A 27,306-nucleotide genomic window follows, 5' to 3' on the forward strand; every position below is an offset into this window, starting at 1 on the left:
TGTTTTATTTGTATTGTTTTATTCATTTTAATTTTTTATTTGCGTGTTATTTGCTACTCTTTTATGTTTTATTTGTATTTTTTTTTTAAATTAATTTTCATTGTATTTTATTTGCGTGTGTTATTTGCTACTCTTTTATGTTTTATTTGTATGTTTTTTTTAAATTAATTTTCATTGTATTTTATTTGCGTGTGTTATTTGCTACTCCTTTATGTTTTAATTTTTAAATTTTTTTAAAATTCATTTTCATTGTATTTTATTTGCGTGTGTTATTTGCAGCTCCTTTATGTTTTATTTGGATTTTATTTAATTCATTTTCATTTTATTTTATTTGTGTGTGTTATTTGCTGCTCCTTTATGTTTTATTTGTATTTTTTTTTAATTATTTTATTTTATTTGCGTGTGTTATTTGCTGCTCCTTTATGTTTTATCTGTATTTTTTATTCATTTTCATTTTATTTTATTTGCGTGTGTTATTTGCTACTCCTTTATATTTTATTTATATATTTCTATTCATTTTAATTTTAATTTTATTTGCGTGTGTTATTTGCTACTCCTTTATGTTTTATTTGTATTTTTTTAAATTCATTTTCATTTTATTTTATTTGTGTGTGTTATTTGCTGCTCCTTTATGTTTTATTTGTATTTTTTTTAAATTCATTTTCATTTTATTTTATTTGCGTGTGTTATTTGCTACTCCTTTATATTTTATTTGTATTTTTCTATTCATTTTAATTTTAATTTTATTTGCGTGTGTTATATGCTACTCCTTTATATTTTATTTATATATTTCTATTCATTTTAATTTTAATTTTATTTGCGTGTGTTATTTGCTACTCCTTTATATTTTATTTGTATTTTTTTTATTCATTTTAATTTTAATTTTATTTGCGTGTGTTATATGCTACTCCTTTATGTTTATTTATTTATTTAAAAAAAATCAATTTTCATTTTATTTTATTTGCGTGTTTTTTTTTATACTCTTTTATGTTAATGTGTTAATTTTTGTTCTTGAAAATACTTGATTATCGTTATTGGAATTATTAAAATAAAGTTTTTTGGAAATAAAAAATAAAAAATTGGCTATTAGGGCAACCATGCAGTACTGCTTGTGAACACGCGAGGGCGCCAAACTATAACTGATCACTTGAATGATAATAAAAATGACAATAATAATACAAATAGTAACATGAATGATAGTAATATTTATAGTAATATTAATAGTAATATAATAATAATAATAGTAGTAGTGATATAATGATAATAGTCGAAATGATGATATTATTATAGGAATAATAATGATAATAACAGTAAAGATAAGTAGTGAAATAATAATAATGCTTAATAAATATTGATATTATAACAGTTATATTAATACAAATAGAATACTACTGATAGTAATAATAATAGCAATGTAATGATGATAAACATGATAATAATAAATATTCATAACCACGAGTGAACAAAAATTGAATCACGGACTAGATAGATCCCGGTTTTATTGTTATTGACATTTATTCATCCCTTCACAATAAAACACACGGTCAGACAAAAGAAATCAACCAATCGACCGACAACAGCGGGAATAAAGCAACACGACACAGCCGGAAGGGGATTCATACGGTTTACCCGACACGTAAAACGTGACAAAAAAAAAAATCCGCTTTGGCGTGTCGGGCTCTCTCTCTCTCCAAATGTGTATTCCGACTCCTTCCTCTCGCGCGAGACCGTACGAATCCCTTTGCCCGCTGCGGATATTCCAGTAAGTACTCGTATTGTGTGCGCATGCGTTATGAATATTGGTGTTCTGTACAGAGTCCAGGATGGGCTAAAACCACCTGTGGAGGAAGCACTTCGGAGAAAGAGCATTCGTCACAAATCCTTCCACGATGTACACACACACGCACACACACACACACACACAGCAACACACACACACACACACACACGTCACATCCTGCCTTTCTTCCTGAGAGCTCGTCGACACAAAAAGCGCCGGCAGGAATTCAGGTTTCTCAGCAGCGACATTGAGGGTTTGTTTTTTTCTTCTCCCCCCTCCAATGCGACGCGGATAAAAACCATTAAAAAAATACGTGCGGTGGCAGTTCTTCAGTTTTTCCCTTTTGTGATAAAAAACGCCATGGCGACGTCTTCCCTGCGAAAATAGGCACGGTCACAACTACTTCAAGTTTGCGGCAAAAACAACACAAAGTCCCCTTGCTACTGGAACCACTCGTCTAGGAAAAGCTTGTCCTCAAAACGAGGCGTCGGCGTCTCGGTTTGTGTGACGGGATTAAAACACGCGGACACGCTTGTTACTGGATACTCTCTAACCCTGCCTTTGTATGCGTAAGTAATATGCATCTTTGATGCTTGTTTTTATTGTTGGATGATTATCACATATGTCTAGCTTGTGTGCTACTGTGCGCTTAGCTGTCGTGTAGCTGCTAGCGCCGAGTAGCCCGCAGCCGAGCATGTTTACCTTTTGTCGATGACTTTAGTTAAACAGAAGAAGGGACCGACCAGATCCATACTGAAGCCACTTAGGCCCTGGAGGTGTCCGAAAATAATTTATATTATTATTTATCTTTTTAGTTTGAGTATCTTTATCATACTATTGGTTTTAGTACATTTGTAATCATCATTGTTGTTATTGTTTTTATATTTAATAATATTTATCAATGTATTAATTAATTTATTTAAAAAATATATTTTATTATACATTTATGTATAATGTACATATTTTCTATTTTTAGTATTTTTATTATATTATTATTATTATTATTAATATGACGATTATTATTTTGAATGTATTGATTTATTAATCAATGTATTTGTAAAAATATTTTATTGTTTGTTTATATTTTTTTGTTTTAGTATTTTTCATATTACTATTATTATTATTATTAATAAGTTTATTCATATTATTATTATGTTTATTATATTATTAATTTATTGATGTATTAATTTTTTTATTTGTAAAAATATTCTATTATACATTTATACTATAATATATTTTTTATTATTGTTATTAAAATTATTATTATTATTATTATCATCATTACTATTATTATTATTAATATGACGATTATTATTATTAATTTATTGATTGATTAATCAATGTATTTGTAAAAATATTTTATTGTTTGTTTATATTTTTTGTTTTAGTATTTTTCATATTACTATTATTATTATTAATAATACGTTTATTCATATTATTATTATGTTTATTATATTATTATTATTAATTTATTGATGTATAAAAAAAATTATTTGTAAAAATATTCTATTATATATTTATACTATAATATATTTTTTTGTTTTAGTATTTTTTATTATTATTATTAAAATTATTATTATTATTATTATTATTATCATTACTATTATTATTATTAATATGACGATTATTATTATTAATTTATTGATTTATTAATCAATGTATTTGTAAAAATATTTTATTGTTTGTTTATATTTTTTTGTTTTAGTATTTTTCATATTACTATTATTATTATTATTAATAAGTTTATTCATATTATTATTATGTTTATTATATTATTAATTTATTAATGTATTAATTGTTTTATTTGTAAAAATATTCTATTATACATTTATACTATAATATATTTTTTGTTTTAGTATTTTTTATTATTGTTATTAAAATTATTATTATTATCATCATTACTATTATTATTATTAATATGACGATTATTATTATTAATTTATTGATTTATTAATCAATGTATTTGTAAAAATATTTTATTGTTTGTTTATATTTTTTTGTTTTAGTATTTTTCATATTACTATTATTATTATTATTAATAAGTTTATTCATATTATTATTATGTTTATTATATTATTAATTTATTAATGTATTAATGTTTTTATTTGTAAAAATATTCTATTATACATTTATACTATAATATATTTTTTGTTTTAGTATTTTTTATTATTGTTATTAAAATTATTATTATTATTATTATCATCATTACTATTATTATTATTAATATGACGATTATTATTATTAATTTATTGATTGATTAATCAATGTATTTGTAAAAATATTTTATTGTTTGTTTATATTTTTTGTTTTAGTATTTTTCATATTACTATTATTATTATTATTAATAAGTTTATTCATATTATTATTATGTTTATTATATTATTATTATTAATTTATTGATGTATAAAAAAAAATTATTTGTAAAAATATTCTATTATATATTTATACTATAATATATTTTTTTGTTTTAGTATTTTTTTATTATTATTATTAAAATTATAATTATTATTATTATTATCATTACTATTATTATTATTAATATGACGATTATTATTATTAATTTATTGATTTATTAATCAATGTATTTGTAAAAATATTTTATTGTTTGTTTATATTTTTTTGTTTTAGTATTTTTCATATTACTATTATTATTATTATTAATAAGTTTATTCATATTATTATTATGTTTATTATATTATTAATTTATTAATGTATTAATTGTTTTATTTGTAAAAATATTCTATTATACATTTATACTATAATATATTTTTTGTTTTAGTATTTTTTATTATTGTTATTAAAATTATTATTATTATCATCATTACTATTATTATTATTAATATGACGATTATTATTATTAATTTATTGATTGATTAATCAATGTATTTGTAAAAATATTTTATTGTTTGTTTATATTTTTTGTTTTAGTATTTTTCATATTACTATTATTATTATTATTAATAAGTTTATTCATATTATTATTATGTTTATTATATTATTATTATTAATTTATTGATGTATAAAAAAAATTATTTGTAAAAATATTCTATTATATATTTATACTATAATATATTTTTTTGTTTTAGTATTTTTTATTATTATTATTAAAATTATTATTATTATTATTATTATCATTACTATTATTATTATTAATATGACGATTATTATTATTAATTTATTGATTTATTAATCAATGTATTTGTAAAAATATTTTATTGTTTGTTTATATTTTTTTGTTTTAGTATTTTTCATATTACTATTATTATTATTAATAAGTTTATTCATATTATTATTATGTTTATTATATTATTAATTTATTAATGTATTAATTTTTTTTATTTGTAAAAAATATTCTATTATACATTTATACTATAATATATTTTTTGTTTTAGTATTTTTTATTATTGTTATTAAAATTATTATTATTATTATTATCATCATTACTATTATTATTATTAATATGACGATTATTATTATTAATTTATTGATTGATTAATCAATGTATTTGTAAAAATATTTTATTGTTTGTTTATATTTTTTGTTTTAGTATTTTTCATATTACTATTATTATTATTATTAATAAGTTTATTCATATTATTATTATGTTTATTATATTATTAATGTATTAATGTATTAATTTTTTTATTTGTAAAAATATTCTATTATGCATTTATACTATAATATATTTTTTGTTTTAGTATTTTTTATTATTGTTATTAAAATTATTATTATGATTATTATCATCATTACTATTATTATTATTAATATGACGATTATTATTATTAATTTATTGATTGATTAATCAATGTATTTGTAAAAATATTTTATTGTTTGTTTATATTTTTTGTTTTAGTATTTTTCATATTACTATTATTATTATTATTAATACGTTTATTCATATTATTATTATGTTTATTATATTATTATTATTAATTTATTGATGTATAAAAAAAATGTATTTGTAAAAATATTCTATTATATATTTATACTATAATATATTTTTTTGTTTTAGTATTTGTTATTATTATTATTAAAATTATTATTATTATTATTATCATTACTATTATTATTATTAATATGACGATTATTATTATTAATTTATTGATTTATTAATCAATGTATTTGTAAAAATATTTTATTATATGTTTATTTTTTGTTTCAGTATGTTTTTTATGATTATATTATTATTATGATTATTAATATGTTTATTATTTTTATTAATTTATTGATGTTTTGATTTGTTTGTTTGTAAAAATATTTTATTATGTATTTATATTATATATTACATATATTTTGTTTTAGTATTTGTTATTATTATTATTATTATTAAAAGTATTATTATTATTATTATTATTATTGATTTATGAATTAATTTATATGTAAAAAATATATATATATTATATTATATATTTGTATTATTTTTTGTATTTTAATTAGGGTCCAAGTACACTTTGTGGCCCTAAAAGGTCTGAATTGAGTCCATTAGGGCCCCAGCCCGGCGCTGCGCCTAGTTTTTGTAAGTACATTTCTGACCTTTTGGGACACTGGGACTTTTTAGGGTAAGTCTGTGTTTGGGTTCTGTGGGTCCTTAGGACTATTTGGGGTCTTTCGGGACCTCCAGGGGGAAGATAGTCCTTTTTGGGTACTTTGTGGCCTTCTCGTCAGTTGGTCTTTTCCCGAGTCCATGGACTTTTTTGTGTCCATGGACTTCTTTGTGTAGAAGTTAAAAGGCCAAAATCCCTTTTGGGATATTTCTGGTCAGTGCCCCATTCATAGGCGCCCCAACTGGTCCAAGAACTTGGTCTTTGTCCCACCTAGACTCAAAACACCCTCAAGACAACCTTTCAACCAAGTTTTCCAAGTACCTCCGAGGTCAATTAAAACCTGGAGAAGCCCGGGAAGTCACCATTTTCACATAAGGCATCCTAAAAGGTCCAAACTGGCCCTTGTCTGTTCTATTCCAGCACACGTTGGACCTTCTAGGGCCATCAGAACTTTTTGGGATGAGTCCTTTCTTGGGGGGAAACCTGAAACCTTAAGGACTCAGTCCTATTTGGCGGAACTAGGGGACTGACGGTTGTTTTTAAAAACCCTAAACCTTCATGGACCGAGGTCCTATTTGGCAGAAAGTGAGGCTGAAGGAATATTCCCCAAGTCTTTTGGGGCCACATCTGGTAAAAGAATGCTCCTAAAAGTCAGAGTACCCCAACCGGTCTGAGGAAGGTCTTGCCAGAATTCGCACATAGTGACATGAAGGCTGAGGAAATCTGGACAATGAAGCTGAAGAACACTAAGCCCACTGTCAAGGATGGTGGAGATTCTGGTCTTCCGGTGGCTAGGAAACGTCTTCAAGGTCCAAGGAGTCTTGGGAATTTCATCAAGATCCTTGAAGACCACGGCCGGTGCGCCCACAAGACTCTTCAGCTGTCTACTTGAAACTTAAAGAGAAACAACACTCTTATAAAGACAACATGTACCGATTCTGGACAGGTAGGAACGATAGTTTGAAAGCCATCAATACCAAAGTTGAAGACCAACCCCCAACATAGGAGGTCTGGGACACCATATAAGATTCGTTCTAAGAGATTCAATCAGTTCTTCTCTAACAAACCACAACCAGGACACAACCAGGTGTGTTCTCTGGGACCTCCAAGACCAACTGAACAAAACGCGAACTAACGGTTGCTGGGCTGGCAGAGGTCTCGCTCCATCGTATCTGCACCACGATAACGCAAAATCATCCACACTTTGGATCCTGCACCATGGTCTCAGAACAGAGCTCTTTTGTCTAAGTCTGTGAGAACTGATCAATGAAGACTCCCCGAGGTCTTCTGCGACAAACTGGACGGTCCATTTGCGATGGACTTCCTGTCCTGAGAATCACTCAGTTCTTCTCCAACAAACCATAACCAGGTTTGCTTTCTGGGACCTCCAAGACCAACTGAACAGAACGCGAACTAACGGTTGTTGGGCTGGCAGAGGTCTCGCTCCATCGTATCTACACCACGATAACGCAAAATCATCCAGACTTTGGAGATGAAACACTTTGGATCCTGCACTATTCTCTGAACAAAGCTCTTTTGTCTAAGTCTGTGAGAACTGATCAATGAAGACTCCGCGAGGTCTTCTGCGACTAACTGGACGGTCCATTTGCGATAGACTTCCTGTCCTGAGAATCAATCAGTTCTTCTCAAACAAACCACCACCAGGACACAATCAGGTTTGCTTTCCGGGACCCTCCAAGACCAACTGAACAGAACGCAAACTAACGGTTGTTGGGTCTTCTGCGACTAACTGGATGGTCCATTTGCGATGGACTTCCTGTCCTGAGAATCACTCAGTTCTTCTCAAACAAACCACCAACAGGACACAATCAGGTTTGCTTTCCGGGACCCTCCAAGACCAACTGAACAGAACGCAAACTAACGGTTGCTGGGTCTTCTGCGACTAACTGAACGGTCCATTTGCGATGGACTTCCTGTCCTGAGAATCAAGATGCTTGTCGGAAACGAGAAGAAGGAAGTCCGACAGGAAGTCACCATCCGCAAGGACGGTGAAGGCATGGTCGAAGAACAACAACCATGTCCGTGTTCTAAGATGGTCCTGACTCACCTTTTAAGAATCTTCAAGAAGCTGTCCTTAAAAACGAGGACTACTAACCGTTGGGGGTTCCCCCGAATGTGGTGATTGTCTTAGGTCCTGGGTCCCGAAAGTATTTCAGTCGTAAAAGTCTTGAAAGTAAGTATTTTTTTTAAAATTACACCACATCACACCAGTTCTCAAATCCCTTCACTGGCTTCCTGTTCCACTCAGGGTTGAATACAAAGTCTCCCTGCTAACCCACCAGTGCCTCCATGGAAATACCCCCACTCTACCTCAAAGAACTGCTCACCCCCAAATCCTCCACCCGACACCTCCGCTCCGGACGGACTAACCTCCTCCAACCTCCGAGGACAAAGCTCTGAACAATGGGAGACCGGGCTTTCTGCTCTGTGGAACGCCCTCCCTGACCACCTGAGGGCACCACAGACTGTGGATGCTTTTAAAAAAGGCTTAAAACCCTTTTTTTTTTTTTAAAAACCTTTTTTTAGATATATGCATACTAGTTCTAGCTATTAGGCTGTTCTAGTTTTGTTTTTTTGTTTTTTAACCTGCTAACATTCATGCATACCGACTAACAATCGCCAAGAAGAATATGCATCGTTTTGAGGACAAGCGTGTATACCACACACGGCACTCGTGTATACCACACACGGCACTCGTGTATACCACACATGGCACTCGTGTATACCACTCACGACACTCATGTATACCGCACACGACACTCGTGTATACCGCACATGACAAGTGTGTATACCGCACACGGCACTCGTGTATACCACACACGGCACTCGTGTATACCGCACATGACACGTGTGTATACCGCACACGGCACTCGTGTATACCGCACACGACACTCATGTATACCACACACGGCACTCGTGTATACCGCACATGACACGTGTGTATACCGCACATGACACGTGTGTATACCGCACACGGCACTCGTGTATACCACACACGGCACTCGTGTATACCGCACATGACACGTGTGTATGCCGCACACGGCACTCGTGTATACCACTCACGACACTCATGTATACCGCACATGACAAGTGTGTATACCGCACACGGCACTCGTGTATACCACACACAACACTCGTGTATACCACACATGACAATTGTGTATACCACACACGGCACTCGTGTATACCGCACACGACACTCATGTATACCGCACATGACAAGTGTGTATACCGCACATGGAACTCGTGTATACCACACACGACACTCATGTATACCCCACATGACAAGTGTGTATGCCACACACGACACTCATGTATACCGCACACGGCACTCGTGTATACCACACATGACAATTGTGTATACCACACACGGCACTCGTGTATACCACACATGACACTCATGTATACCGCACACGGCACTCGTGTATACCACACACGGCATTCGTGTATACCACGCATGACAATTGTGTATACCACACATGGCACTCGTGTATACCACACACGGCACTCGTGTATACCACACATGACAATTGTGTATACCACACACGGCACTTGTGTATACCACACATGACACTCATGTATACCGCACACGGCACTCGTGTATACCACACACGGCATTCGTGTATACCACGCATGACAATTGTGTATACCACACATGGCACTCGTGTATACCACACACGGCATTCGTGTATACCACGCATGACAATTGTGTATACCACACATGGCACTCGTGTATACCACACATGACACTCATGTATACCACACAGGACAAACGTGTATAACACACACGACACTCGTGTATACCATACACTTGTGTATACCACACACGACAAGCGTGTATACCACACACGACAAGCATGTATACCACACACTTGACACTCGTGTATACCATACACTCGCGTATACCACACACGACACCCGTGTATACCACACACGACAAGCGTGTATACCACACTTGTGTATACCACACACGATACTCGTGTACACTACACACGACAAGTGTGTATACCACACTCGTGTATACCACACACGACACCCGTGCATACCACACACGACACTTGTGTATACCACACACGACACTTGTGTATACCATACACAACACTCGCGTATACCACACACGACACTCGTGTATACCACACAGGACAAACGTGTATACCACACACGACACTCGTGTATACCATACACTCGCGTATACCACACACGACACTCGTGTATACCACACACGACAAGCGTGTATACCACACACTTGACACTCGTGTATACCATACACTCGTGTATACCACACACGACACTCGTGTATACCACACAGGACAAACGTGTATACCACACACGACACTCGTGTATACCATACACTCGCGTATACCACACACGACACTCGTGTATACCACACACGACAAGCGTGTATACCACACACTTGACACTCGTGTATACCATACACTCGTGTATACCACACACGACACTCGCGTATACCACACACGACACCCGTGTATACCACACACGACACTTGTATATACCACACTTGTGTATACCACACACGATACTCGTGTACACTACACACGACAATTGTGTATACCACACTCGTGTATACCACACACAACACTCGTGTATACCACACAGGACAAACGTGTATACCACACACGACACTCGTGTATACCATACACTCGCGTATACCACACATGACACTCGTGTATACCATACACTCGTGTATACCACACACGACAAGCGTGTATACCACACACGACAAGCATGTATACCACACACGACACTTGTGTATACCACACTTGTGTATACCACACACGATACTCGTGTACACTACACACGACAAGTGTGTATATCACACTTGTGTATACCACACAGGACAAACGTGTATACCATACACAACACTCGCGTATACCACACACGACCCTTGTGTATACCACACACGACACTTGTGTATACCATACACAACACTCGCGTATACCACACACGACACTCGTGTATACCATACACGACAAGCGTGTATACCACACACGTCACTCGTGTATACCACACACGACAAGCGTATATAACACACACGACACTCGTGTATACCACACACGACATTCGCGTATACCACACTCTACACTCGTGTATACCACACACTTGACACTCGTGTATACCACACACGACACTCGCGTATACCACACACGACAAGCGTGTATACCACACACGACATTTGCGTATACCACACTCTACACTCGTGTATACCACACATGACAAGCGTGTATACCACACACGACACCCATGTATACCACACACGACACTCGTGTATACCACACACGACATTTGCGTATACCACACTCTACACTCGTGTATACCACACACAACACTCGTGTATACCACACACGACAAGCGTGTATACCACACACGACAAGCGTGTATACCACACACGTCACTCGTGTATACCACACACGACATTACCGTATACCACACTCTACACTCGTGTATACCACACACGACAAGCGTGTATACCACACACGACACTCGTGTATACCACACACGACATTCGCGTATACCACACACAACACTCGTGTATACCACACACGACATTCGCGTATACCACACACAACACTCGTGTATACCACACAGGACAAACGTGTATACCACACACGACACTCGTGTATACCATACACTTGTGTATACCACACACGGCAAGCGTGTATACCACATACGACAAGCATGTATACCACACACTTGACACTCGTGTATACCATACACTCTCGTATACCACACACGACACTCGCGTATACCACACACGACACCCTTGTATACCACACACGACACTTGTGTATACCACACTTGTGTATACCACACACGATACTCGTGTACACTACACACGACAAGTGTGTATACCAACACTCGTGTATACCACACACAACACTCGTGTATACCACACAGGACAAACGTGTATACCACACACGACACTCGTGTATACCATACACTCGTGTATACCACACATGACACTCGTGTATACCACACACGACAAGCGTGTATACCACACACGACACTCGTGTATACCACACAGGACAAACGTGTATACCACACACGACACTCGTGTATACCATACACTCGTGTATACCACACACAACACTCGTGTATACCACACAGGACGAACGTGTATACCACACACGACACCCGTGCATACCACACACGACACTTGTGTATACCACACACGACACTTGTGTATACCATACACAACACTCGCGTATACCACACACAACACTCGTGTATACCACACAGGACAAACGTGTATACCACACACGACACTCGTGTATACCACACACGACACTTGTGTATACCATACACAACACTCGCATATACCACACACGACACTCGTGTATACCACACAAGACAAACGTGTATACCACACACGACACTCGTGTATACCATACACTCGTGTATACCACACACGACACTCGTGTATACCATACACTCGTGTATACCATACACTCGTGTATACCATACACTCGTGTATACCACACACGACACTCGTGTATACCATACACTCGTGTATACCACACACGACAAGCATGTATACCACACACTTGACACTCGTGTATACCATACACTCGTGTATACCACACACGACACTCGTGTATACCATACACTCGTGTATACCATACACTCGTGTATACCATACACTCGTGTATACCACACACGACACTCGTGTATACCATACACTCGTGTATACCACACACGACAAGCATGTATACCACCCACTTGACACTCGTGTATACCATACACTCGCGTATACCACACACGACACCCGTGCATACCACACACAACACTTGTGTATACCACACTTGTGTATACCACACACGATACTCGTGTACACTACACACGACAAGTGTGTATACCACACACGATACTCGTGTACACTACACACGACAAGTGTGTATACCACACTCGTGTATACCACACACAACACTTGTGTATACCACACACGACACTTGTGTATACCACACACGACACTTGTGTATACCATACACAACACTCGCGTATACCACACACGACACTCGCGTATACCACACACGACACTCGCGTATACCACACACGACACCCGTGTATACCACACACGACACTCGTGTATACCACACACGACAAGCGTGTATACCACACACATCACTCGTGTATACCACACACGACATTCGCGTATACCACACTCTACACTCGTGTATACCACACATGACAAGCGTGTATACCACACTCGTGTATACCACACTCTACACTCGTGTATACCACACACGACAAGCGTGTATACCACTCACGACACTCGTGTATACCACTCACGACACTGGAGTATTTACAAGGCCCTTTTCTTGGGACGATCAGCGGTATGTCACACCAAATATGGCTCATAGTGGTTTCAAGACGGAGGTAATTAGATCTCTCACCTGTGTAATAATACAGAAGTACCATAAAAAACATCACTTCAGTCCAAAATACCTTTTTCTCCTAGGAATCAACAGGAAACTATATATATACATACATACATACATACATATATATCATTTATATATATATATATATATATATATATATATATATATATATATATATATATATATATATATATATATATATATATATATATATATATATATATATATATACATACATATATATATATATATATATATATATATATATATATATATATATATATATATATATATATATATATATATATATATATATATATATATATATATATATATATATATATATATATATATATATATATATATATATATATATATACATATATATATATATATATACACACATGTAAACACCTCATAAGAAATTCTGTTTCCAGGAGTGAAATTCAGTTCTGGTGTGGACCCGGATATAAGACCGATTTCCACGCGAGGCCACGCCCCCTTTTTTTGGAACACAGCAAGTAGTACGGCAACAAAAGAAAAACAAGGGAAATAAACATGGAGTTGGATGACATCATCGCTATGTCAGGGGCTGCCCTGATACAGCTTTTTCCACGCGTTGGCTGATACCGACGTCAATCCGGCGCGACATCGGCAGGAACGATACATACTTGACTTATGCTGTCTTTAAGTTGAAGCGGAGTGGTCTTTGTGGCCGGGATACTTCATGAATGTAAGACACGTTTGATACTGGATACTTTCTAATCGGCCTTGGATACTTTTTAACATGAAGCTGTAATCATGTGATACTGGGTGTAGCTTGTGTGCTATCGTGTGCTTAGCTGTTGTGTAGCTGCTAGTAGCCTGGCGTGTTTACCTTTTTGCGAACAGATATCGTCCATACTTCATTTGTTGTCGTTGATATCGGGCCGATATCTGTCAGCAGTTTGGCAATCCGCGGCTGAAATGAAACCTTCATGGCCGATACGGATCATCTGCAACGTGATATCACCCTCACACGGCCAAACAATGAGCCTGATTCAACAATAACTCTCGTTTGTTGTTGTTTTTAACCAACCCGTTAGCATTCAGGACCAATTGTGCTAACAAATTGTGCTAACTTCTCTCATGTTAGCATGCTAATGTTTTATGTTAGCATTTTGGCAAATTTGACTTTGTTTAAACGTAAGATTTTTGCCATTTTACAATTGTGCTAACTTTTCTCATGTTAGCATGCTAATGTTTTACGTTAGCATTTTGGAAAATTTTACTTTGTTTAAACGTAAGATTGTTGCCATCTTACAATTGTGCTAACTTTTCTCATGTTAGCATGCTAATGTTTTATGTTAGCATTATGGCCAATTTTACTTTGTTTAAACGTAAGATTGTTGCCATCTTGTAATTGTGCTAACTTTTCTCATGTTAACATGCTAATGTTTTATGTTAGCATTTTGGAAAATTTTACTTTGTTTAACTATAAGATTGTTGCCATCTTGTAATTGTGCTAACTTTTCTCATGTTAGCATGCTAATGTTTTATGTTAGCATTTTGGCAAATTTTACTTAGTTTAAACGTAAGATTGTTGCCATCTTGTAATTGTGCTAACTTTTCCCATGTTAGCATGCAAATGTTTTATGTTAGCATTTTGGCAAATTTGACTTAGTTTAAACGCAAGATTTTTGCCATTTTACAATTGTGCTAACTTTTCTCATGTTAGCATGCTAATGTTTTATGTTAGCATTTTGGCAAATTTGACTTTGTTTAAACGTAAGATTGTCGCCATCTTGCAATTGTGCTAACTTTTCTCATGTTAGCATGCTAATGTCAGCATGCTAATGTTGTATGTTAACATTTTGGCAAATTTTACTTTGTTTAAAAGTAAAATTCTCGCCATCTTACAATTGTGCTAACTTTTCTCATGTTAGCATGCAAATGTTTTATGTTAGCATTTTGGCAAATTTGACTTAGTTTAAACGCAAGATTTTTGCCATTTTACAATTGTGCTAACTTTTCTCATGTTAGCATGCTAATGTTTTATGTTAGCATTTTGGCAAATTTGACTTTGTTTAAACGTAAGATTGTCGCCATCTTGCAATTGTGCTAACTTTTCTCATGTTAGCATGCTAATGTCAGCATGCTAATGTTGTATGTTAACATTTTGGCAAATTTTACTTTGTTTAAAAGTAAAATTCTCGCCATCTTACAATTGTGCTAACTTTTCTCATGTTAGCATGCTAATGTTTTATGTTTGCATTTTGGCAAATTTTACTTTGTTTAAAAGTAAAATTCTCGCCATCTTACAATTGTGCTAACTTTTCTCATGTTAGCATGCTAATGTTTTATGCTAGCATTTTGGCAAATTTTACTTTGTTTAAATGTAAAATTGTTGCCATCTTGTAATTGTGCTAACTTTTCCCATGTTAGCATGCAAATGTTTTATGTTAGCATTTTGGCAAATTTGACTTAGTTTAAACGCAAGATTTTTGCCATTTTACAATTGTGCTAACTTTTCTCATGTTAGCATGCTAATGTTTTATGTTAGCATTTTGGCAAATTTGACTTTGTTTAAACGTAAGATTGTCGCCATCTTGCAATTGTGCTAACTTTTCTCATGTTAGCATGCTAATGTCAGCATGCTAATGTTGTATGTTAACATTTTGGCAAATTTTACTTTGTTTAAAAGTAAAATTCTCGCCATCTTACAATTGTGCTAATTTTTCTCATGTTAGCATGCTAATGTTTTATGTTAGCATTTTGGCAAATTTTACTTTGTTTAAACGTAAGATTTTTGCCATTTTACAATTGTGCTAACTTTTCTCATGTTAGCATGCTAATGTTTTATGTTAGCATTTTGGAAAATTTTACTTTGTTTAACTATAAGATTGTTGCCATCTTGTAATTGTGCTAACTTTTCTCATATTAGCATGCTAATGTTTTATGTTAGCATTTTGGCAAATTTTACTTAGTTTAAACGTAAGATTGTTGCCATCTTGTAATTGTGCTAACTTTTCCCATGTTAGCATGCTAATGTTTTATGTTAGCATTTTGGCAAATTTGACTTAGTTTAAACGCAAGATTTTTGCCATTTTACAATTGTGCTAACTTTTCTCATGTTAGCATACTAATGTTTTATGTTAGCATTTTGGCAAATTGTACTTTGTTTAAACGTAAGATTGTCGCCATCTTGCAATTGTGCTAACTTTTCTCATGTTAGCATGCTAATGTCAGCATGCTAATGTTGTATGTTAACATTTTGGCAAATTTTACTTTGTTTAAAAGTAAAATTCTCGCCATCTTACAATTGTGCTAACTTTTCTCATGTTAGCATGCTAATGTTTTATGTTAGCATTTTGGCAAATTTTACTTTGTTTAAACGTAAGATTTTTGCCATTTTACAATTGTGCTAACTTTTCTCATGTTAGCATGCTAATGTTTTATGTTAGTATTTTGGAAAATTTTACTTTGTTTAACTATAAGATTGTTGCCATCTTGTAATTGTGCTAACTTTTCTCATATTAGCATGCTAATGTTTTATGCTAGTATTTTGGCAAATTTTACTTAGTTTAAACGTAAGATTGTTGCCATCTTGTAATTGTGCTAACTTTTCCCATGTTAGCATGCAAATGTTTTATGTTAGCATTTTGGCAAATTTGACTTAGTTTAAACGCAAGATTTTTGCCATTTTACAATTGTGCTAACTTTTCTCATGTTAGCATGCTAATGTTTTATGTTAGCATTTTGGCAAATTGTACTTTGTTTAAACGTAAGATTGTCGCCATCTTGCAATTGTGCTAACTTTTCTCATATTAGCATGCTAATGTCAGCATGCTAATGTTGTATGTTAACATTTTGGCAAATTTTACTGTGTTTAAAAGTAAAATTCTCGCCATCTTACAATTGTGCTAACATTTCTCATGTTAGCATGCTAATGTTTTCTGCTAGCATTTTGGCAAATTTTACTTTGTTTAAATGTAAAATTGTTGCCATCTTGTAATTGTGCTAACTTTTCTCATGTTAGCATGCTAATGTTTTATGTTAGCATTTTGGCAAATTTTACTTAGTTTAAACATAAGATTGTTGCCATCTTACAATTGTGCTAGCTTTTCTCATGTTAGAATGCTAATGTTTTATGTTAGCATTTTGGAAAATTTTACTTTGTTTAAAAGTAAGATTCTCGCCATCTTACAATTGTGCTAACTTTTCTCATGTTAGAATGCTAATGTTTTATGTTAGCATTTTGGAAAATTTTACTTTGTTTAAAAGTAAGATTCTCGCCATCTTACAAATGTGCTAACTTTTCTCATGTTGGCATGCTAATGTTTTATGTTAGCATTTTGGCAACTTTTACTTAGTTTTAACGTAAAATTGTTGCCATCTTGTAATTGTGCTAACTTTTTTCATGTTAGCATGCTAATGTTTTATGTCAGCATTTTGAGAAATTTTACGTTGTTTGAACATAAGATTGTCGCCATCTTGTAATTGTGCTAACTTTTCTCATGTTAGCATGCTAATGTTTTATGTTAGCATTTTGGCAAATTTTACTTTGTTTGAACGTAAGACTGTCGCCATCTTGTAATTGTACTAACTTTTCTCATGTTAGCATGCTAACATTAGCAAGCTAATGTTTTACATTAGCATTTTGGCAAATTGTACTTTTTTTAAACGTAAGAATCATGGATTTGAATGATTGTCACCATCTTACAATGGTGCTAACTTTTCTCATATTACCAAATAAACATTAGCATTTTAGCAAAACATTTTTTTGTTTAAACCTACACTTCATTGATTTGTACACCTGTTGCCATTTGAAATTATGCTAACTTTTCTCATGTTACCATGCTAACATCAGCACGCTAATGTTTTGTTAGCATTTTAGTAAAAAAATATTTTTGTTTAAATCTGAAAATCATTGCATTTTATGTTTGTTGCCATCTTACAAATGTGTTAACTTTTCTCATGCTAACATTAGCATGCTAATGTTTTATGTTAGCATTCTAGCACATTTTATATTTGTTTAAACTTAGGAATCATTGATGACTATGCTTGTCGCCACCTTACAATTGTGCTAACTTTTCTCCTGTTAACAAACTGACATTAGCATGCTAATTTGTTATGTTAGCATCTTAGCTAATTTCATTTTTGTTTGAACCTACAGATCATGGATTCATACACTTGTTGCCATTTGCAACTATGCTAACTTTTCTCATGCTACTATGCTAACATTAGCTTATAATGTTTCATGTTAGCATTTAAGCAAAAAATGTGTTTTTTGTTTAATTCTAAGAATCATTGCTTTAATTGCTTGTCACCATTTTACAATTGAGTTAACTTTTCTCATGTTATCAGGCTAACATTAGCATGCTAATATTTTATGTTAGCATTTTAGGAAATATTATTTTTGTTCAAACCAGAGAATCAGGGATTTTTATAGTTGTTGCCACTTGCAACTATGCTAACATTAGCATGAAAAGTTTCATGTTAGCGTTTTAGCAAAACAAAAATATTTTTGTGTAAATCTAAGAATCTTTTTTTTTTTGCTTGTTGCCATTTTACAATTGTGTTAAGCTTTTTCATGCTAATGTTTTATGTTAGCATTTTAGCACTTTTTGTTTGTTTAAACCTAAGAATCATGGATTTTTTTCCCCGCCAACTCGCAATTAAGGAAGCCTTTGGTGGTAATTATAAATAAATAAATAAATAAGTAAACTAATGTATTTTTTAATTGTACAAAAAAACATAAAAGTAGGATACACTTGATAAAAAAAATTAAAAAATAATTATTATTATTAATTTTAAACTGCACAAACAACATAAAAGTAAGAAACTATTGGTAATAAATAAATATATATTTTTTGAAATACAAAAAAAAACATAATATTTAATAATATTATAGGTACAAAAATTAAATAAATGATCAAATAAATAAATACATGTATATATTTTTTTAAATATAAAAGTAGGAAGCTATTGGTAATAAATAAATACATAAATATATATTTAAATGCACAAAAAACAAAAATACAAAACTATTGTTAAAAAAAAAACATGTGAATAAATAAATGAATAAACAAATAAATAAATAATAAATAAATGAATAAATAAAAAAACGAATAAATAAATAAATAAATAAATACGTTTTAAATGCACAAAAACACATAAAAGTAGGAAACTATTAGTAAAAAATAAATAAATGAATAATTAAAACACACAAAAAAACATAAAAGTAGAAAGCCCTATTGGTAATAAATAAATAAACTTTTAAAAAAATGCACAAAAAAACAAAAATACAAAACTATTGATTGTCAGTGCTGGGAAAAAATACATATAAATAAATAAATAAATAAATAAATAAAATTAATACATTAATAAATTAATTAGAAAAGTAATATATTAATAAATTATTAAATATTTTTAAATGCACAAAAACACATACAAGTAAGAAACTATTAGTAAAAAATAAATACATGAATAAATAAATGAATAAATAAATAAATAAATACATTTAAATGCACAATAAACATAAACGTAGAAAGCTATTGGTAATAAATAATAATTATTTTTAAAAGCACAAAAAAACAGAAATACAAAACTGTTGGTAAAAAAAATATATAAATGAATAAATGAATAAACAAATAAATAAATAATTTTAAAAAATGAATAAATATTTTTTTAAATGCACAAAAACACATAAAAGTAGGAAATTGTTAATAAAAAATAAATAAATAAATTAATAATTATATATTTTTAAATGCACTATTGGTAATAAATGAATACATAAATATATATTTTTTGGTAAATAGTAAATATATAAATAAATAAATGGATAAATAAATATTCTTTAAAAACTAGTAATCTATTGGTAAATAAGCCAAAGGTGCTATTGAAAATGTTTGAAAGGTTACTTTAGGAGTTATTGCTGAATGAGGCCCAGTGTTGGTACCAAAACCAAGACTAAACCTCCATGAGCGTCATGGCGTCTAACAACTATGCTGTAGGTGGGCTGTGGACACGTAAAGGTGGAGGACGCCCCCGGAACCTTCTCACAGGCGGGTCTGCGCCTCGGGGATGTAAATCTCGATGCTGTCGGCGCTCTCCGTGGCCGAGTTCTGCCGCACGGACGCCGCTCTCTTGGCCGCCATCAGACGCTTCCTGGCCTCCTGCCGCTGCTTCTCCGAGCTCTCCAGCGAGCGGTCCCTGGCCAGGGGCGGGTGGTGGTGCGGGGCCTTCGGGGGCTTCTTGGGCACCGGGGGCGGGAGCCGTCTCTCCTGGTGGGGGCCGGGCGGTGGGGGAGGGGAGGGAAGCACAATTCAGGAAAAGGACACACGGGCGGCGCATTCTAAGACTTCATGGGGAAACAAATACATATATACATACATACATATATACATATATATATATATATATATATATATGTATATATGTATGTATGCATGTATGTAATGGGTAGGAGTGGCATTTACGCTTGCTGCCTTCGCTTTGGCGTTCCTCGTAGTCTTCAGTTAGCTACAAAATAAAGTCCTCAGATACAAATAAGAGTGATTACACTTTGAAATATTATTTGGCCGTAATATTGCATCATTTATGTTTGCTGTATATAAAAAAGCAAGTCTTCTATGACAAAAAAAAGGGCATAAAACAAAACAAACAACTAATTTGAAGTTTATCTGGAGATTCAAGCATTACAAAAAAAAATAGTGGGACCTTTTTGGATCCCCTAAGGATTTTAATGGGATTTTTTAAAACTGTTTTAAACTGCTCAAAATATAATCATTTTTCAAAATCATCATTGTTATGAATTATTGACATATTTAAGTTCACGTCAAATATTACACTTTGAAAATATTTTGGGAGAAAATATAGCATATTTTGTCTTTTTGTGATATATATATCTATATATATGTATATATATATACATATATATATATATGCGACGAGGCAGCAGCAGAAGACAGGTGGGAGGTGGAAGATGTGAGGACAGACAGACATGATGGAGCAGAGGGACTCGCCAGCGCTGTCACTGTCAACACAAAGAAGCAGAAGACAGAACAGGACCAATAAAAAGAAGCAGAAGAAAGAACAGGGGGCCAATAAAATAAGCAGAAGAAAGAACAGGACAAATACAAGAAGCAGAAGAACGAACAGGACCAATAAAAAGCAGCAGAAGAAAGAACAGGACCAATAAAATAAGCAGAAGACAGAACAAGACCGATAAAAGAAACAGAAGGAAGAACAGGAGCAATAAAAAGAAGCAGAAAAAAAAACAGGACCAATAGAAAAAAGCAGAAGACAAAACATGACCAATAAAAGAAGCATAAGAAAGAACAGGACCAACAAAAGAAGCAGAAGACAGAACAGGACCAACAAAAGAAGCAGAAGAAATAACAGGACCAACAAAAGAAGCAGGAGACAGATCAGGACCAACAAAATAAGCAGAAGAAATAACAGGACCAATAAAAATAAACAGAAGAAATAACAGGACCAATAAAAAGAAACAGAAGAAAGAACAGGGCCAATAAAAGAAGCTGAAGACACAACAGGCCCGATAAAAAGAAGCATAAGACAGAACAGGACCAACAAAAGAAGCAGAAGAAATAACAGGACTGATAAAAGAAGCAGAAGACAGAACAGTACCAATAAAAGAAGCAGAAGAAAGAACAGGACCAATAAAAGAAGCAGAAGACAGAACAGGACCAATAAAAGAAGCAGAAGAAAGAACATGACCAATAATAGAAACAGAAGAAAGAACAGGAACAATAAAAGAAGCAGAAGAAAGAACAGGACCAATAAAAGAAGCAGAAGAAAGAACATGACCAATAAAAAAAGCAGAAGAAAGAATAGGGCCAATAAAAGAAGCAGAAGACAGAAAAAGACCAATAATAGAAACAGAAGAAAGAACAGGACCAATAAAAAGAAGCAGAAGAAAGAACAGGACCAATAAAAAGAAGCAGAAGTCAGCAAGAACAGGACCAATAAGAAAGCAGAAGAAAGAACAGGACCAATAAAAGAAACAGAAGAAAAGAACAGGACCAATAAAAGAAGCAGAAGAAAGAACAGGAACAATAAAAGAAACAGAAGAAAGAACAGGACCAATAAAAGAAGCAGAAGACAGAAAAGGACCAATAAAAGAAACAGAAGAAAGAACAGGACCAATAAAAGAAGCAGGAGAAAGAACAGGACCAATAAAAGAAACAGAAGAAAAGAACAGGACCAATAAAAGAAGCAGAAGAAAGAACAGGACCAATAAAAGAAGCAGAAGAAAAGAACAGGCCCAAAAAAAGAAGCAGAATAAAAGAACAGGACCAACAAAAGAAGCAGAAGAAAGAACACGACCAATAAAAGAAGCAGAAGAAAGAACAGGACCAATAAAAGAAGCAGAAGAAAGAACAGGACCAATAAAAAGAAGCAGAAGTCAGAACAGGACCAATAAAAAAGCAGAAGAAAGAACAGGACCAATAAAAGAAGCAGAAGAAAGAACAGGACCAATAAAAAAGCAGGGGAAAGAACAGGACCAATAAAAGAAGCAGAATAAAGGAACAGGACCAATAAAAGAAGCAGAATAAAGGAACAGGACCAATAAAAGAAGCAGAATAAAGGAACTGGACCAATAAAAGAAGCAGAATAAAGGAACAGGACCAATAAAAGAAGCAGAATAAAGGAACAGGACCAATAAAAGAAGCAGAATAAAAGAACAGGACCAATAAAAGAAGCAGAATAAAAGAACAGGACCAATAAAAGAAGCAGAATAAAGGAACAGGACCAATAAAAGAAGCAGAGTAAAATAACAGGACCAATAAAAGAAGCAGAATAAAAGAACAGGACCAATAAAAGAAGCCATGAGTCCCAAAGCAGGAAGTAAAAGCCATGATGACTTAATACTGTTTGTCTTATTTGATCATCAGGTGTCCATCCATGACGTAACTACACATGACGTAACTACACATGACGTAACTACACATGACGTAACTACACATGACGTAACTACACATGACGTAACTACACATGACGCAACTACACATGACGTAACTACACATGAAGTAACTACACATGACGTAACTACACATGACGTAACTACACATGACGTAACTACACATGACGTAATTACACATGACGTAACTACACATGACGTAACTACACATGACGTAACTACACATGACGCAACTACACATGACGTAACTACACATGACGTAACTTCACATGACGTAATTACACATGACGTAACTACACATGACGTAACTACACATGACGTAACTTCACATGACGTAATTACACATGACGTAACTACACATGACGTAACTACACATGACGTAACTACACATGACGTAATTACACATGACGTAACTACACATGATGTAACTACACATGACGTAACTACACATGACGTAATTACACATGACGTAACTACACATGACGTAACTACACATGACGTAACTACACATGAAGTATCTACACATGACGTAACTACACATGACGTAATTACACATGACGTAACTACACATGACGTAATTACACATGACGTAACTACACATGAAGTAACTACACATGACGTAACTCCACAGTTACTCTGATTAACCCATAAGGAGTCATTGCAAGTACTTAACCCACTTTCTGGGTCATTTCCTGTCAGCACTCCAGCACTACCCACAATGCATCACTTGGGGGTGTGGCCAACATTTTAACAGACTACTATGTTGTGTATGTTCTTCTGCGCTACCTTCCTCTCAGGGGGGTCCAGGGGCCTCCAGTTGTTGGCCCTCAGTTGATGGAGCTCATCAAACTTGAGGCTAATGTTCTCAATGGACAACTGGAGCATGTCCCAGAACCCGGCCAGGTCCGAGGCCCCGGGCCGAGGGCGGGCGTTGGGGTTCTGGTGCCAAAGAGGACATGAGAACATTTTAGCATGCTACTGTTAGCATGTTATTGTTAGCATTTTAGCATGCTACCGTTATCATGTTATTGTTAGCATTTTAGCATACTACTGTTAGCATGTTATAGTTAAGATTTTAGCATACTACTGTTAGCATGTTATTGTTAGCATTTTAGCATACTACTGTTAGCATGTTGTTGTTAGCATTTTAGCATACTATTGTTAGCATATTATTGTTAGCATTTTAGCATACTGCTGTTAGCATGCTATTGTTAGCATTTTAGCATGCTACTGTTAGCATGTTATTGTTAGCATTTTAGCATACTACTGTTAGCATGTTATAGTTAACATTTTAGCATACTACTGTTAGCATGTTATTGTTAGCATTTTAGCATACTACTGTTAGCATGTTATTGTTAGCATTTTAGCATACTATTGTTAGCATATTATTGTTAGCATTTTAGCATACTGCTGTTAGCATGCTATTGTTAGCATTTTAGCATGCTACTGTTAGCATGTTATTGTTAGCATTTTAGCATGCTACTGTTAGCATATTATTGTTAGCATTCTAGCATACTACTGTTAGCATGTCATTGCTAGCATTTTAGCATACTACCGTTATCATGTTATTGTTAGCATTTTAGCATGCTATTGTTAGCATATTATTGTTAGCATTTTAGCATACTGCTGTTAGCATGGTATTGTTAGCATTTTAGCATACTACTGTTAACATGTTATTGTTAGCATTTTAGCATACTACTGTCATCAAGCTAGTTTTTTAAAACTAATTCAGGAAGAATACACCTCAGTGTCATAGATATTGGTATTTCGCTAATGCTAACTGTAAGCATGTTATTGTTAGCATTTTAGCATACTACTGTTATCATGCTAGCTTTTTTAGCTATCTTAACAGCATCAGAAAGCATGCTATTGTTAGGATACTACTATTAGCAAGTTAGCTTATTTAGCTAATTTAGCAGGTATACATCTCAGTGTCATATATTATGGTACTTCACTCATGCTAATTGTGAGCATGTTATTGTTAGCATGTTAGCAAAGAATAGCCAACATGCTAACTTTTTTAGCTAATTTAGTAGGCATACACCTCAGTGTCATATATTTTGGTATTTCGCTAATGCTAACTATAATCATGTTATTTTTTAGCATTTTAGCATACTACTGTTATCATGCTAGCTTTTTTAGCTATCTTAACAGCATCAGAAAGCATGCTATTGTTAGCATACTACTATTAGCAAGTTAGCTTATTTAGCTAATTTAGTAAGTATACACCTCAGTGTTATATATTATGGTACTTCATTAATGCTAACTGTAATTACGTTATTGTTAGCATGCTAGCATAGAATAGCCAACATGCTAACTTTTTTAGCTAATTTAGTAGGTATACTTCTCAGTGTCATATATTTTGGTATTTCGATAATGCTAACTGTAAGCATGTTATTGTTAGCATTTTAGCATACTACTGTTATCATGCTAGCTTTTTTTAGCTATCTTAACAGCATCAGGAAGCATGCTATTGTTAACATACCACTATTAGCAAGTTAGCTTATTTAGCTAATTTAACAGGTATACATCTCAGTGTCATATATTATGGTACTTCACTCATGCTAACTGTGAGCATGTTATTGTTAGCATTTTAGCATATTTCTGTTAGCATGCTAGTTTTTTTTTAGCTACTTTAGGAGGTATACACCTCACTGTCATATATTTTGGTACTTCACTAATGCTAACTGTGAGCATTTTATTGTTAGCATTTTAGCATATTTCTGTTAGCATGCTAGATTTTTTTTAGCTACTTTAGGAGGTATACACCTCACTGTCATATATTTTGGTACTTCACTAATGCTAACTGTGAGCATTTTATTGTTAGCATTATAGCATATTGCTGTTAGCATGCTAGCTTTTTTTTTTACTAATTCAGGAAGAATAAACCTCAGTGTCATATATTTTGGTATTTCGCTAATGCTAACTGTAGGTATGTTATTGTTAGCATAGTAGTGTTAGCATGCTAACTTTTTTTTTTATTTTATTTTTTTTTTAGATAATTTTTTCAAACCATTTTTTACGTGATGCTATCTGGCCAGCATGCTAACGGTTAGCTTTTCAGCAGACAAAAATATGTGTCTCACCAAGTTCTCCTCACACAACTCCCGGAACTGCTGGAACTTCTTGGACATCAGCAGCTGAGCACTTCCCACCGCACTCCGCATCTTGCCGACAACTACGAGCACGGACACACACAAAACTCTTATTGTGGTACTTCCTCTTCCACTTCCTCTTCCCCCCCTTTGTGCTGGCTTCCTGCAGGCAGCTTTGTTTCCAGTGGATGTGGGCGGAGCCACACTTAGCATGTTTCATGTGTTTTACAGCCATATAACTTAGTACTTGACACTTGCAATAGCTGTTAGCATGCTAACTTTTTTGGCCAATTTTGCAGCCGGACACCTAAACAATTCATATAGCTTGGGTTTTGACAAATGCCAACTGTTAGCATGCCAATGTTAGCATGCTAGTCTGCTAAAATTAGCATGTTAATTTTTCTTGGCTACCATTAGCACGCTAACTTTTTTAGCCAATGTTGCAGTCTAGCACCTAAGACTCACATAATTTGGGTTTTGACAAATGCTAACTGTCACTATGATAATGTTAGCATGCACATTTTTAATAGCTAATTTTGCA

The 27,306-nt window shown here is 33.4% G+C and overlaps 1 protein-coding gene across 1 annotated transcript in view; it reads right to left on the minus strand.

Moving 5' to 3' along the window:
• Positions 1-20,596: 20,596 nt before the first annotated feature.
• The window catches only part of dlgap1a (discs, large (Drosophila) homolog-associated protein 1a), an 81,608-nt gene continuing 74,898 nt past the window's right edge, over positions 20,597-27,306 (minus strand). The window contains exons 13-15 of the mRNA XM_061928298.2: positions 26,757-26,848; positions 24,457-24,609; positions 20,597-21,010 (exon numbers count right to left, since the gene is read on the minus strand). Of these exons, the coding sequence (XP_061784282.1) occupies positions 20,786-21,010; positions 24,457-24,609; positions 26,757-26,848 (470 nt within the window). The 3' untranslated portion in view covers positions 20,597-20,785. The remainder of the gene's footprint in view (positions 21,011-24,456; positions 24,610-26,756; positions 26,849-27,306) is intronic.

The sequence above is a fragment of the Nerophis lumbriciformis genome, linkage group LG33 (genome assembly GCF_033978685.3).
Source record: "Nerophis lumbriciformis linkage group LG33, RoL_Nlum_v2.1, whole genome shotgun sequence".
Taxonomy (NCBI): domain Eukaryota; kingdom Metazoa; phylum Chordata; class Actinopteri; order Syngnathiformes; family Syngnathidae; genus Nerophis; species Nerophis lumbriciformis.